Source organism: Falco peregrinus, chromosome 9, assembly GCF_023634155.1.
Source record: "Falco peregrinus isolate bFalPer1 chromosome 9, bFalPer1.pri, whole genome shotgun sequence".
Lineage (NCBI taxonomy): Eukaryota > Metazoa > Chordata > Aves > Falconiformes > Falconidae > Falco > Falco peregrinus.
Window position 1 is genome coordinate 24,597,027 of NC_073729.1, and position 15,343 is coordinate 24,612,369.

Consider the following 15,343-nt stretch of genomic DNA (forward strand, 5'->3'; position numbering starts at 1 on the left):
TCCTGCCTGCTCACCTTCCCTGCCCGCTGCCTTGCACCTGCCAGGTATCTCAGCCACCGCCTTTCATCCAGTGCTTAAGGCAGAACCATTCTGAATGCAACTTAATGCAGGTTTGGTAGGTTTCTTTTCAGAATGTTTTCATTTTTTTTTAGAGAACAGGAAAAACACGGATCAAAAGCTCTTTGACTTGTATAAATGGAAACACCCCCAACTCCATAACACGTGTGCAGGGTGTGAGCACATCCCTTCTGAGCAGCGTGCTCCCAGGGGGCTGTATGCTTCAGCTCCTCTGACCTGTCCTTCTTCTGGCTGGAGCTTTGTCTGCAGCAACACTTCATCTAAGCTAGAAAGATTTCTATTTTATATGTCAAGGCAACTCCAAATTGAACAGAAATGTTATTTTTATTAGGGTGGTATTTCTATGCATTTTCCTATCTTTTCCAAAGGGAATGTATGTCATACTGAAAACATTCATTCTTGGGAGTTTCTAGAGAATGAATGTACGTTAAGCCAAAGATTACTTTAAATACTTATGGGAAGCAGTAATCATGTTTTTATGTGACTTATTGTAGGATGACTCCCATACAAGCCTGATGTGTTCAAATATTCCTTTAGCAAAATTTCTTAATTCTATAGGATTTTTCCATAATGACAAGAAGAAATAATATTTGGTTTCCTTGTCTAAACAACCTAATTTTCTTAAGGTAGACCTCTTTCTTTTTGGTATTTATATGACAATCTACTTTATAAATGTGGATGTATTTGCTGTTAAGCTTTCAAAGGTTGGCTATAGCCGTATGAATACTGAGCTACCTGTCTGCATGTAGCTGCAGAAATTGCACTTCCGAGCTAAGTGCACTAGAATATACATGATGCTCCATTTTTTGCCTCTTACCATCTTTGAAAAATCTGTACTGAAACTTTTTGCTTCATTCTGCTTTTGAAAAAAATGAACTTTTTTTTTTTTTTGCTCCCAGTTTAAATGACAGTTCACAAACAATTCTTTTGGAAGCAGGGACAGTTTACAAGCAGTGTAACCTGAAGCAGGGGTTGCAAAAGAGGAAGTACATTTTTATCAGTATCTGTATGGGTTTTTGTGGGTACATATTAGACTATGGCTTATGCAAGGAATGGGCTGTAACAACACAATTACCTCCATGTCATACAGTTAAAAGTCAGGCTCAGAGCTATTCAGTATTCTACCTGCTAAAATGTAAAGTAGCTACTCAGACTGCAGGAGGAAGAGATGGACAAGGTGGGCAGGTTAATCTCCAGCTCCTCTCAGTACACAAGTGTGCTGTGTCTGATCTAAGGCTTTGCTTGACAGCTACCGAGCCCCAGAGAGCAAGGCTAAATGGTGGGGTTTGTCACATTATGGGAAGGTTATCACGCTGTCTGCGGTGCATGTGTACATAATACCCCTCAAGGGAGCCATCAGCATTTTGCCAAAAGCAGAAACAGTCAGAAAGGTGCTAGACTTTGTTACCTTGGCAGCCAACAGAAAAATGCAGTTTTGCTCCAGTAGATTTGCATCTTTGGCCATGAGGTGCTGTTTTTCTCTGTGTTGGGGACCCAGAATAACAAGTGACAAAAAATAAACAACAAGCAGACAAATGGACAAAAATTATCTGTTATTTTCTGAGCATTTCAATACATTCTTTTTCTTACAAGTCTGTCAACCTGCACCTCTGACTGTGTCTTTGTCTTGCTGTGGGACACGCAATGTGAGTTTGAACACTGCAGATGTCCAGGGCTGAAAAACAGACAGATGAGTCATCTGAACACTGGCTGGGTCGGTGCCTTCGGTGTTTGAATGACTCGTCCATAATGAAATGATGGGGCATTAAAAAAACACAGACAACACATTTGGTGTTCAGGTTGCTGCTTCTCTTGGAGTGCATGGAGCTTCCACCCAGAGATTTCCAGAGCAAAGCAATGTCTTCAGCTGCCTCCGCACCAGCCATCAGGGGATGAAATCTGTGTGTGGAAAGGAGATGAGGCCATTGAGCAAATGAATAAATCAGTGTCGAGTACTGAGAAGGAATGGCACAGAATTAACGCTTTCCCTTGTAAGTATTTTATTCAGTGCCAGTGATTTTCTTCATCGCCCAGGACTTTGTACAACTGAGCCTCCATGGAATGTGTGTGTATTAACTAAGATATTGCTCCTCTCTGTCCACCATGGCAATATGGCTGGGGACATTAAGAACTGAAGATGGCCCCACGATCACCCCACCTGATCGACAGCTGCTGCAGTTATGTGTTAATCTATAGAGGGCAGCTAAAGAGCAGTCGATTGAACTGGCATTTATCCATATGAATTGCACATGAATCATCCTGATTGCTTTGCAAAGGGGGCTCTTGCAGGACTGACAGTGCCTGAAGGATGAGCGAAGGTCTCTGCCTGGCTTAAGAGAAGTAACCAGAAATGAGCTGCAAAATCATCACTTTTATACTGAGATAGCTGGGACTTACCTCTTCTGCCTGCCCCATAACATCCAGAGATATCACAGCCTCCTGGATATCCAGACTGCCCAGGCTGTCCTCTGACACCAGGAAAACCTTGAGGACCAGCATTCCCAGGGTAACCCTTCGGACCTGGTTTCCCCAGCACAACTTCTCCTGGTGGGCCTGAAGAAGAAGCACTGTAAGCTGTAGCACATCTAGTTTAGCTGCTGCAGTGTAATACTTCATGTATATTTTTTCCATCCTACATGGTGGTTAATTTTCTGAGTATTTTTTCCTCATTTTGGTAAAAAATAGGGTGTGCCAGTTGGAAAACCTTTTCTGAATCCCAGTAACTAGAAGGCTTATTCTTGACCTTAAGGGTGCCCAGCTTGGCTAAAAATGGAGCCTGGTTATGAGAATCCGAAGTCCACCTACACGTCAGTGCAGAAAATCACCCTAACCCCAAGATCCATCCCAGAGTCATTGTTGTTTTTTTTTGTCTTTACATCCCAACTATAAAAAATTAAATATAGAAGAATATGTTTGACCTCACTCTTTTGATAGTGCCTGCTTACGTCAGTGGCAAACCTCCCACTGATTCCAAGTAACAGGGATCAGGATGGAGGAATACACCAAATCCTAACATTACTCAAAAACCCTTGTGTGTCATGAGCTGAATTTTCAGAGCTTCTATCCCCTGAGCATCTGGTCTTGCATGCAAAAAGGCAGCAAAACTAAAACTCCCTGGATATGCTGCAGGTCATTAAAATACATCATTACCTAGGATTGGGTACCAGAGGGAAGAAACTGCCTGGAGCAGTCTCTTACATCTTTGCAGAGAGGAACCATCCAGGATGCTGCCATCAGTGGGAAGGTCAGTCTGCCCTACCACAGTGGTCCTCAGGCTGAATGATACTTTGAATCTGACAGCTGGTGAGCACCGCATGGCACCGCTGGGGTAATGTGAAGAGGTTATATTCACTCTACCTGTTCTGCCTCTGGGACCTTGGATCCCTTCCTCACTGGCTCCAGACATCCCTTTTTCTCCTTTGGGCCCTGGGGCACCTGGTGACAGAAAAGAGAGGTGTCACTTCATGGCATTTTGCATTTCACCCTGAATTAATGCTCCTGCAGCCTCCCCAACAGGCTCTTAGATGTTGGAGTCAAAGCCCTTGGCCGTGCAGAGAAATATCTATTTCCTTTAACTCTGTCTGGGCACCTACTCTCTTTTCCAGGGTAGTGATTTGCCCATGATCAACAGGGCTCCAACTAGCATTGATCTGCAGCCTGATATGGGTGAAAACAGTTTTTTTGCAGAGAAATTCATAGTGCTGGTGTCAGTGCTTTGGCCTGGGTGCGAGGTCCACCCCTACGCCCTTCACATGGATCAGACAAGTCACAAAGCTGAGCCATCTCTTTGACTGGTGCTGGTATATCAGGATTTCTGGTTTTGTATGAAATTGTTCACAAAGCCAGTGTGTCTCAGAGCAACAGGTGCTTTTTGAGAAAATACCATTTTTCGTATTTTTGAGATTAAAGTATTTCAATCAGCCATGTCCTTAAGTTTGTTTTTCAGTGAGACCTGTCTTCTCCCATCTCCTTACTGGACAGACTGGAAACATCTGCAGGTTGTTCCTTCCGTTTTCTCTTAAAGGTGACATTTTGATAAGCTTTGCAGATACCAGCTATGACTGAACAGTGCCAGACTAGGATGTTAAACAGAAGATCTCTAGTCACTTAGAGGTGTTAGGACACTGCTGAAACCAATGTTTTTCATTTTATTTTGACAGACAATTACTTGAGCCACTGAGAAATGTCTGCAAAACCAAGCAAAACATATTCCCACCATTCACTCATTCATGTGCAATGACTGATGCCGCTTTCTGAGATTACATTAATCTATTTCTTTAGTCATGTGTGAGGCTTTTGTTGTTCAAACTACTGCTCCAGAAACCTACTTCCACTTTCAATAATGCTTCAGCTGCCTCATGCCTTCCCTTCAGTGTTTTCCAAGACTCGTCATTTCTGCCCAGAGGTGATCTGTTCCACCACCATGCCTTCATCCTGTGAAAATGGCTGTTTCTTTTGCCTTTCCATAGGGAAAACCTCCTGCCCTGTAAAATTAAACTCTCTATTCCCCAAAACCTACACATCCTAGCAAACTGGCCTTCCTCTCAAAGCAGAGCTTGCAACAGAAGACAGAAGAAGACAGAGCTGCTTCTGTCTTCTCCCTTCTCTTTGAGCTGTTTGACTTGCGTTTCTCTTCCTAGAAGACAGAAGTCCAAAAGGAAATAACAATGAAATGAGATAATATCATGGGTTATCTTTACAGTACTGCTTGAGGCACTACAATGTTTAGTTAAAGTATCAAGGTTATAGTAAAAAATGCTTATGAACGCTTCTGCCCATACCTCTTTCTCCAGGATATCCATCTTTGCCTGGCTGCCCAGGAATGCCATTTTCTCCTCTTTCTCCATTGCTTCCAGGGGGACCTGGAGGACCTGGTGGTCCTGGTTCTCCAGGTTTTAACCTTTCTTCCCAAACAGGAACTGGCTTCCTGGCATGTTCATGAATGAATGAGTCAAATTTCAACACATGAGCTAGGAAGGCAAGACAGAAAAGAATGGTTCCTTGGTTGGGAGCTTCAGAAAAGAGACAAAATCAAAGGATGTTGTTTGAAAAGGTATTTAGAATGATCAGCTAGTGCTAAAAAGCTGTCAATCCAAACTGAGAAACCCAGAGGCTGAAGAAGAAGATGGGCAGCTGAGTCATGACTTTGCTGCCTGACCCTGGGCGAAACGCCGCTTCTCTTCGTGCATCACAGCACAGGGCTTTCCCAAAAGCACCCTGCCTCAGGAGGAATCGGCACAAATCACCAAAAGAATAATTTCTTTCAAATTAGCTTCAAACTTTTCCATTTAAGAAATAAAGGCATCTTTGCAATGTGCAAGAGGGTTTCCTAGGTCTCTGTGCTGATGCCACCCAATAAAACCAGCATCGCCCTGACAGCCTGTGATGGGACATCTGCTCTGCATGGTGCTCCGCACGGCACAGGGCGGAGAAGCTCCCTGGGTCACCACAGCTTCATACTGTCTCCCCTCTGGTGTTGTTCACCACTGCTGGGGGGGTGTGAGCCCCCTCGGGAGCTGGGCTGCTTATACTCACTTTGGATCATACGCTCACAAGCCTGGCTAACAAGCTGGTAAATTGTGGCCAAGGACTGTGGTTCCCCCTAAAGTGAAACAGTTTTTTAAATTAAAAAAAAAAAAAAAAAAAAGAAAAAGGAAGTATTAATACATTTTAGAAAGGATCGATAACATAATACATGATAGCTTTCTACCCATTCTTTTCCTCAGCTTGAGTTTCAGAGACATTAATAACTGTGAAATGCAACTTTATTTATTTATCACAAAGCTCTGAAGCCATAAAATTGAAATTGGGAAACATCAATAATTGCTTTTCTCCTGCACATCAAAAAGCCCAGATTGAATCTCAATAATTACCAAAGCTACCAAGAAAGGGAGAGTAAATTTCACTCTCAAATTTTATCAAAAAGGATGCTAAGTCTGTAGCTCAGTGTTCTGTGATATGTAAAATATCTAATATGATCAGATACTACAACATCCTATCTTTGTTTAAATCTTTTATGAATATTGATTCTTACCATTACAATATTCTGAATAAATCATATATTAGTGGTCCTTTAAAAAGTTTTAGTGAAGTATGGAAAAGTGATAAAAATGCAAAAAGCTGCTTAGAAATAAACATCGACTGTAGCTGTGAAATTTCATAACTAACACACTGCACCCTTCCAAAAATGTTTATAAAATATACATTTCTGGCTGGATCACTGTGCAGATTACCCAGACTTAAAAAAAAAAAAGCTTAGCACAACACTCAAGACAGGGGAAAAATTAAAGTTCCACTGCAAAAAAAAAAAAAAAAAAGTATAGAAAAAGAAATGGAGGGAGAATGTTGTTAATAATTATAAACCAAGGCATTAACTTGAGACAGAAGCACCTCACCCCTGGCTGAAGCCTAATTCACATAAATTAATCTTGGCAAAGCACTCGGACACCTGGAAAGACACGGGGTTTGTTTTTAACCAAAAGACAGGATGAGAACAACTTCTCACAACAAAATAACCTTCACAGGCAGCGTGGTTCTCCTGCCTTCAAAGGCTCTGTGCTGGGCCATACCAGGGGACCGTTACCAACGAGTCTCCCCTCATGCACTACATTAAAAAAAGAACAACTCTGTGAAGCCAAGTCTCAGCAAAGAATGGATTTTCAGCTGGTATTTCTTCTTCATTGCTACAATTGATACTAAGGAACTCCTGACTGCTGCAGCCTTCTTTACATCCCACCGGCGTAGCCAGTGCTGGTGAGTGGAAAGGCAACAAGTTACAGGTACACGAAGTTACTCAACACTAGAAAGGTCCGGTTTGTATTTGTAAGCGTAACTTGCAAGCAGATTACCACATCCATTTTTTGGTTTTGTTTTTTTTTAGTGTGGGATACTGTGAAACTGTTGGTTAGTACCAGAAAAAACTTACTTTCTCTCCTCTTTCTCCTTTTGGACCTGGCAACCCCTATAAGGAAATAAAAGAGAAAAAAAAGAAAAGACTAGGGAAAGGAAAAGGAGAGAAAAAAAAATAATCCATGGGGATGTGGGTGACATTAGTGGGACATGGAGCACGAAGTTTGTTTCCCAAACTGATCGTTTCCTTGACCTCATGACAGTGACTAGAAGAGCTTCAAGCTGATAGGAATCTTTTGGTCTCTTTTGTAAGAAAAAATAATAATAAAGCAGCTTCTGGAACAGTGGCATAAAGCACTATCAATGGGGATGCAGAAATTCCTCAACTGCAATCTTAGAACAGATTTCCCAACATAGCAGGTGGCTTTTAACATCTGAGAAGAAGAAATAACTGTGACATCTAGACCTGCAGCTGCCCCTAGGAGCCCAGTGCTCAGGACTCCAGCTCAGAATGGACTCTCTTGCTTTACTCTAGAATCTTACACTAGAACTTTGTTGGCATGTTGGGTTTTGTGTAGCTTGTGAATCTACAGAGAGCAAGGGGAGGTGGGATTTGTTGAATGCTTTATCATCAGCTAAGTGGCCTGGGCTTTGCATATCCAGACATCTTATTAAGAAGGATGATTGTGAATAAAATTTTCTGAGGGAGAAAAATTGTGAAAAAAAGTTCTGAGGGAGAACTGCTGTAGGAACAGCTTTTTTCCACTCCATTATTTCACATCTTGACCTTCTTTGAGGCCCGAAAGCAGAAACTTACTGTTGGCCCAACGTCACCTGGAGGTCCCTTCTCTCCGCTGCTGCCTCGGGAGCCTGTCACTCCTTGGAAACCCTGCAGACAGTAATTACAAGACACAGATAAAACTCCAGTAACTTCCTAACTTTCTTCTTTTTCTGTTCAAGGCTGACATCTCCCTTCAGCTCCAGGGGCACCAGCAGCTTTTGTTTAGAGGACTCTAGGAAGGGCATTGGAGCCTTAAGGTTTGTGTCAGTACCTCGTCCAGCCATGAGTCCAATGTTAAGAGTATATCATGTATGAGTCATGTTCACATCATTTCCTATTACTGTCTTAATTATAGTCAAGACAGAAAAGCTGAGTTTTCCCAACAAACTGCAATGTGATTTTTACCCTACAGGCTTTAAAACCTTCATTACATATTCAGATTTAGACATAGCTTAGAGCATCACCCTTTTCTTCAGCCTCCTAATACCATGCTGTTGCTTTCTTTTTCGTTTAAGACCTGTGTTTTCCTCTAATACTTCACAACAACAGCTTAGAGAATGGGAAGTGCCTTCTTTGGTCAGCTCCTCTTTGTGACGTTTCTGTGTCCTTTGGAGCCATGAAGGGAAGAAAAAATAAGCCAAAAACCACCAGTAGAAATGCTTTTTATAACTTTCCAGCTATTATGTTTAAGTTCAATGGAGATTAGCAACTCTTCTGATCAGCAAAAATGAAGGAAATCTTCAAGGCAGCACCAGTGCAGCTTTCAAAGCCTGCTCTGAAGGCTACAGTGATTTCCTCACGTTTAGAAAGCTGAGGTTCATCCCTGGCAGCTCCACATCTTCCCAGGATGAGCAAGTCAAAGTGACAAGCCGAACTCAACCTCAGCTGCCATAAATACCTAACTTCAGCCCAACTACCGTGGGGTCTAATGCAAAGACAGCAGTGAGCAATCTCCATCTTACACTATTCAGGATTGCCAAATTCCCTATAGTTCAGCAGCAAGCATCAGTAACTACCAGATCCACCACCCAACACCTCAAAGCAAATTTGTTTCATCTTCCCACGTGAAGCTCATGTTTCACAGAGCTTGGAAGGGGCTGTGATGCATTTGGATTAGCAGATGGATGTAAATCAACAAATGTTAAGGTTCTGCCTTCCTGGGCACAACAGAGTGCAAATACATTTATCTACATAGAGCCCTGGCTGCAAATCCTGAAAATGGTGTGGGGAGAAACCTTTCACACTTGCCTGCATCCTGCAGCTCCTGCTGATCTCAGTCCAACAAGCCCAGATACCTCAAATTCAACCAACAGATGATAAACAGTAGCACCAGAAAAGCAAAAATAGAAGAACAAGCAGCCTCTTGCTGGGTCAAAGCTTCCCCAGAAATTGCTAGAAGCAGCCAAGCTTTTTCTTCTTGCCCTGACAGTGGCAGGGAAAGGGGACATCTGGACAATGTGCCAGGAATTCCCTGTGATGCCTCAAGAAGGGGTTTTGCCCTCGCCCCTCTGGGTGACAGCTAGTTAGCAGAAACCACAAGCCCCTGCTGAGGAAGAGATTTCGATACACAGCACAGCGAGTACTCACCCTTGGTCCAGGAGGTCCTGGAGGCCCAGCTGTGCCTTCTAGTCCCCTCACCCCCTGCAAAGCCAAATCCAGTCATTTATTAACGAGAGGATTCAAAGGGACCTAGTAAGCAGTAAGGTGTTTTTTCCATGTGCTGCTGTTAACAGAAGCCTGCTAGGAATGGGTAAAAAAATGCATCTGCCAAGCAGGCAAGGAGGGTGGCACCTGGTCAAATCTGGCCAAACCTAAGATGGCCACATTAATATTTTTTTCTCCCTAATCCCGCTGACTTTGTGAAAAGACTATTCATTTATGCACTGAGTGCATTAGGAGAACTGAATGTTTCAGGTCTCTGCTGGTATGATCACAGCAGGATTTTAGGCACCCATGCATGAAAACTCAGAGGAAAGGTACTTTACCTTTGCACCTTGAAGACCATCCTTGCCCGGAACTCCCTGCGCACCAGGAATGCCCTGTAAATCAGAATTGCTGGGTGAAGTTGGTATCTGATTGTCATTGCCCTAATTCATCTTGTAACGGGGGACTTCAGAAAAAGATGGAAGAGGAAACAGTTATTCGTTAAACAGAGCAATCGCTGTTATCCCACTTTTAATTCCATTATATCTAGCTTCCAGATAGGTCTTTCTTGCACCAACTGACTCAGTTTCCCTGGGGAAAGTGAGGACACTCCAAAACAGAAGGCAGTTTCCAAGTAGGCAACAGTAATAACTCTATGGCTTTTCAGTCTCACTCAAAGCAGTTACTGGGAAAAATGGGCAAATATCTTCAACAACTAGAAGGAACGGTGTCTACCAGTACCTGCATGCCAGGACTTCCAGTGTCTCCTTTCTCTCCTTTAATTCCCGGTGGTCCCTTGGATTAGAACAGAAGCACAGTTAGGCACACCGCAGCACCCTTTAAGGCAAACAACATCCTCCTGCTCCACATCCACGTCCTAGGTTGTTGCTGCTCTCTGCAGTGCTACAAGGTAATTTACAGCCATGTACAGCATGTGCATGGGGATTCTGCCATCCCAGGCGTGCACGCAGCAGCCTCCACCTCTGCTCCTTGCCAAGCAATGACGATCATTGCAAAGAAAAATGCTTGAATACTCCACTGGGCTGTTTTCATTAAAGGCTCATTAGGGAGAGTCTGGACAAAAGCAGTCTTTTGCCAGAATGACTAAATGCATGGGTTTGTCAGCATGAAGAAAAAAAAAAAAAAAAAAAAAGACCATCTCTCCCTAGTGCAGCTGTCCAGCTGTTAGCAAGGATGATGTAAACACATAGATACGTTTTGGGGGCTTTATTGAGACACTCACTTCTGAGACATGTTCTAACTGCAAAGAGCAAGTGACAGAAAAAAAAAAAGGCAGTGGAAGAGATCACATACCACAGGACCCTGAACCGTGATTCCTTGGGAACCTGGAGAGCCTTGCTGGCCACTAGGACCCTCTGGCCCTACTTGTCCAGGTGGGCCTGGTTCACCCTAAAGCCAAAGACAAGAAATCAAACATAAGGAAAGAAAGCAATTAGCGCCTGCTCTCCACATGGGCTGCACTGCATGACCCGGGTCAGCATGAACCATCTGCAGGATTCAGGATGACATCATCCAGGGCAGTGAGGGGGTCTTTAGTAACCTCAGCTGCCTTTGCCTTTTAGGTCTGTTTTGGTGCATCTTTTACAGGAGAAGACAGCAAAGCTGCAGAAGGTGCTTTGCAAAGCACAATTCACCTTCCCAAGCAGCAGGGCATTCCCATTATTCAAGGTGGCCAGAGAGCAAAAGGGAATGTTCCTTTTAACCCACAGCTGAGATCTGCGTCCATTCTCATTCCTTCCCTAGCATCTTCCCCCTGTAACCATGCTGCTTTCCCAGATGTTATCCCAAAGAAGGGGACCAATGGGCTGGTCTGGCTCTGCCCTGTGTTGATCAGACGCTTGCACCAGGGCTTGCTACAGACCAGGGTTTGGGGATCCATACCCGGCTATTCCTCATGCTCACCTCAGGACTGCTCCTGAAGGTTTTGCGTGGTTCTTGCTCTGCTTCACTCCTCACTCTGCTCTGCCCCAGAGCAGCACCAATCTGTCTGGTTTGGAGGCTTGGCAGCCACAATCACAGAACAGCACAAAGACTGACCATTTTCCAGCAAGGCTGCTTTCAGAGAACATTGCTGACCACGTACATGGCATTAATTCAGTGTAATCAGGCTCATCATCTCAATTTCCAAAGCCCAACTGAGCATTTAATTAATGATAAGTGAACCCATCCTCCTCAATGCATCAGTCCTTAAAGCTCTGTTCGGGCTCTGCTTGGCACAGTGAGACAGTCCCCAGCCTAAGGAGTCCAGCCCAGACCAGGAATGAACACATCCAGCTGCACTAGCAGAGGAGTCTGCACTCCTGCATCGTAACTCTGGCGCAGCTTGAAGCAAACAAAGCCAGAGGTAGTGCTGAGTGTCAGGACTCACCTTGGGTCCTGGCTCCCCCTGCTCCCCTTGTGGTCCTCTTCTCCCAGGGCTGCCCTGCCAGTAGGACACAAAGCTGCCATTAGGAATGTTGTCACCTTTATTGCAGTGTAACCAGGAGCCTAGGAGACAGAAGCTGGTGCACTTGGCTATGCACAGGGAATCACAGAACCATGGAATGGTTTGGGTTGGAAGGGACCTTAGAAATCATCATGCTCCACAGGCAGGGACCCCTCCCACCAGCCCAGGTTGCCCCCAGCCCCGTCCAGCCTGGCCCTGAACCCTGCCAGGGACGGGGCACCCCCAGCTGCTCTGGGCAGCCTGTGCCAGCACCTCGCTGCCCTCACCACCAGTGAAGAAGTGACACACGTTTCCTGTGCCAGAGAGCTCGCAGCAAATGGAGACAAGAAGAAAATGAATCAAGTCACCCAGCAAATGTAGAAAAGAGAAGGGAGGAACAGCACAGCCCCTCCGTGACGGGCAGTGGGTGCACTGCACTCGCCCCCAGCAGGGAAAGCTGCAGTTTCAACCTCCTCCCTCCAACTCCCGCAGAGAATCCATGCCGAGACACATCACGTGTGAGCCTGGGAAGACATTTGAGAAGAAAAAGGAGTGGTGCTCCCATCCACAGCCCTTTGGGACTACGCTGGCTTTTATGCTCTTGTCCCAAGAGAACAAACCCGTGCTGAGGTGGGGGACAGCCACCAGCTCTGGGGACACCTGGCTTAGCTCTGCGTCTGCAGAACTGCTGGGTGGAGAGAAGAAACCAGTCTTCTGGCATGAACCAATATCATGTGATCTTAATCTGGAAGCTGCTATTTTTGAATCTAAAAAACACGATGGGTTTGAATTAAAAGGCACAGGAAGGCAGCTTGGGGAAAGGTGCATTCAGAAATGCCCAGAAGCTCATTTCAGAAGTCAGCTGGACCTGGTAAAAAACACTCATTAAGGGCAGTGATAAATACAAGGTGGGACGTAGCCCTGCTAACTGGAGTTTTAAAAATAGCAATGAGTGCTCCTGTGACTGCAGCAAATTATCAAGGGTTTAGTGGCATGAGGGTAAGGTTATGTGTCAAAACCGTAATTTCTCTAATGCGTAAGAGAGTCCTGCTTTTTTTAAAGACTTATACTGCAGCGATGTTTAAACCACGGGGCAATGCAAGCTGGTAATTATGCACTTAGGATATTGAAGCAAACCGTGATAGCGGAGTGTGCTGTTAATTAAACTTCCACCAGAATGAGCACATAATTACTCGGCAATGAAGCACTGTTCCTTGCAAAGCGTGGAACTGAATTCACGGTTAAACCACAGTAATGCAAGAGGTGATCTGAAACCTGTGCACTTGAGAAAGGAGGCCAATGTTTACTAAATGGTTATTTTCCAGGAGAAAAGCTCCCGGAGTTGTTGAAATGGAGTGCTCTGGACACGCTGTCAGGCTTCAGCTGCCTTGTGCAAATAAAATGTTTTTCCCCAAAACTTTCAAAAAGCAAACTTTTTTGATAACTGCTTCCTAGTGTTTGATTGGAATATTTTCTCCTGCAATTTAAGCCCACGGTGACTCTCCTGTGTCCATGATGAATAGCGCAAAATATTGCATTTGCCTTTTATCCCTGAGCATGTTACATACTTAAAGACTGTTATCACTTGCCCCTCTTTTTCTTCAGGGTTTTCTTGCAGGGCACATTCACTGTAAAGGGAGAAAGCTTTGTGGACAGACAGGATTGCAGTGTCTCCCCTTTCTCTTTTCACTGCCATCTCCCCACCCCCCTTCCAACAGTTAGAAGGCTCCTACCTAACACAGAAACCAGATAGGAAGGTTTTGTGGTGGGTTGGTTTTGGTGGTTTTTGTTGTTGGTTTTTTTTTCATTTACAAAGAATTTCAGAGCCTCCAATCCATGAAATCTCTGCAGGCACCAAGGGTGACCCGTCCTCCTCTCCTAAGAGGATTAATGTGGCACCAGGAACTGCTCAGCCTGTTCCCAGCTGCAGCTGTTGCGTTGCCACCTCGCCATCTCCCCATTTCATCAGCATCTGAAATCTGAAGGGCACCTCTCAGCCTCGCCCTGCGCGAGGAGGCATCTAGGACAAGAGCAAACGGCCTCCAGTTGCACCAGGGGAGGTTTAGGTCGGATATTAGGGAAAATTCCTTCCCCAGAGGGTGGCCCAGCACTGGGACAGGCTGCCCAGGGACGTGGTGGAGTCACCAGCCCTGGGGGGGTTAAAGGACACGTAGATGTGGCGCTCAGGGACGCGGGTTAGTGGTGGGCTTGGCGGCACCGGGTTAACGGTTGGGCTCGGTGATCTTAAGGGTCTTTTCCAGCCTAAAAGGTTCTCTGATTCTAAAATTTTGCGGAACCCCAGGGGCATTATCCTCATGCCTACCATGCCCAAACAACATGAATCAACACCCGTGCATGCAACATGCTGCGTGGAAGGTGAACTCACAGGGGGCCCTGGAGGTCCTGGCAAGCCCGGGCGGCCAGACGTACAAGAGCAGGCGGGAGCTAAGCTAGGGCAGGTGTCCTCATCCCTCTGAAACAAAAACAAGCCCAAGTGGCATGAGCAGCTGCGTAGCAAGAACAGGATGGATCAGAGGTAACATTTTCAGTGTTTCAAAATTCAGCCTTTCAGTTGGAGAAAAGCAGAATTTTTCTCTACTCCACTGAGAGAATTTTGTGAGCAATTCTTTTATTTTTCTGTTTAATATACAATTAATAAATTATATATATATTATTATACCTAAATATATAATGAGTACACATATATAAAAATAGATATATAAATATAAATAAAATATAATTAATAAATAACAAGTTTAGACAAAAAATATATGAACCAGTCCTGCCTAAAATTTATATAACACATACTGGAGGATAATTTTCTCCTTGTTAAGTATTTGTACACCTCACAAAGCAACTTTCTGTGTTGAGAAGAAAAGGAAAGGAAGAGCAGGGGGATGTTGTGACTCAGCACAGGGCTGAGGTGGCAGCAAAGCCGTAGGACTGTCAGAGCTGCTGTTACAGATGAGAATATACACTGCACCGGGGTTTGGAGTTCTGTTTTCTTTTGAAGCAAACACAGTTTTGTTCACTTCACCAAGAAACACACAGATGTTAATCCCAAGAGAAAAGAAAAAAAGAATGGTTTCCCTCTTGAGTCTTTGTAGTGTCATGTCAGTGCCATGGACTTGTTCCATCACCCCCAAATTCATGTCAGTTAGCAGAGTGGTCCCTCGTGTCTTACCAGTGCAGGGAGATCACAGCATCTGTCTTCCTCTGCCCCCACGCTGCTGCAAGTGATCTGCAAAGACTGCAGCTGGAACTGGGTGAAAAAGAGAGTTTGACAAGAAAGTAGCAGCGGCATGCACAGTCCATCACCAAATCTCAGGACATTCAAGTGCTAAAAATAATCTTCAGTGATAGTTTAACAGGACTCTTCCATGTGATCCCAGCTATAAGTGTGCCCAAAAAAGCCACAAGATGAAAGGTACCCCTGGCTACAGGGTGTTTTACAAGCCCTCAGGTCTCTGTGTCTCGCTAAGCAAGTCAGCCAGCAGCTTCACAGTAGCAAAAGCCAAGTCTGTGGTGCACTCACAATCCTGCAG

General features: G+C 44.6%; 1 protein-coding gene across 1 annotated transcript in view; it reads right to left on the bottom strand.

Annotated features, from left to right (window-relative positions):
• Positions 1-1,616: 1,616 nt before the first annotated feature.
• The window catches only part of COL20A1 (collagen type XX alpha 1 chain), a 52,947-nt gene continuing 39,220 nt past the window's right edge, over positions 1,617-15,343 (bottom strand). Inside the window, exons 27-40 of the mRNA XM_027790337.2 lie at positions 14,983-15,060; positions 14,185-14,271; positions 11,742-11,795; positions 10,667-10,762; positions 10,094-10,147; positions 9,694-9,747; positions 9,296-9,349; positions 7,745-7,816; positions 7,004-7,039; positions 5,614-5,680; positions 4,860-5,048; positions 3,436-3,513; positions 2,476-2,631; positions 1,617-1,977 (exon numbers count right to left, since the gene is read on the bottom strand). Of these exons, the coding sequence (XP_027646138.2) occupies positions 1,964-1,977; positions 2,476-2,631; positions 3,436-3,513; positions 4,860-5,048; positions 5,614-5,680; positions 7,004-7,039; positions 7,745-7,816; positions 9,296-9,349; positions 9,694-9,747; positions 10,094-10,147; positions 10,667-10,762; positions 11,742-11,795; positions 14,185-14,271; positions 14,983-15,060 (1,089 nt within the window). The 3' untranslated portion in view covers positions 1,617-1,963. The remainder of the gene's footprint in view (positions 1,978-2,475; positions 2,632-3,435; positions 3,514-4,859; positions 5,049-5,613; positions 5,681-7,003; positions 7,040-7,744; positions 7,817-9,295; positions 9,350-9,693; positions 9,748-10,093; positions 10,148-10,666; positions 10,763-11,741; positions 11,796-14,184; positions 14,272-14,982; positions 15,061-15,343) is intronic.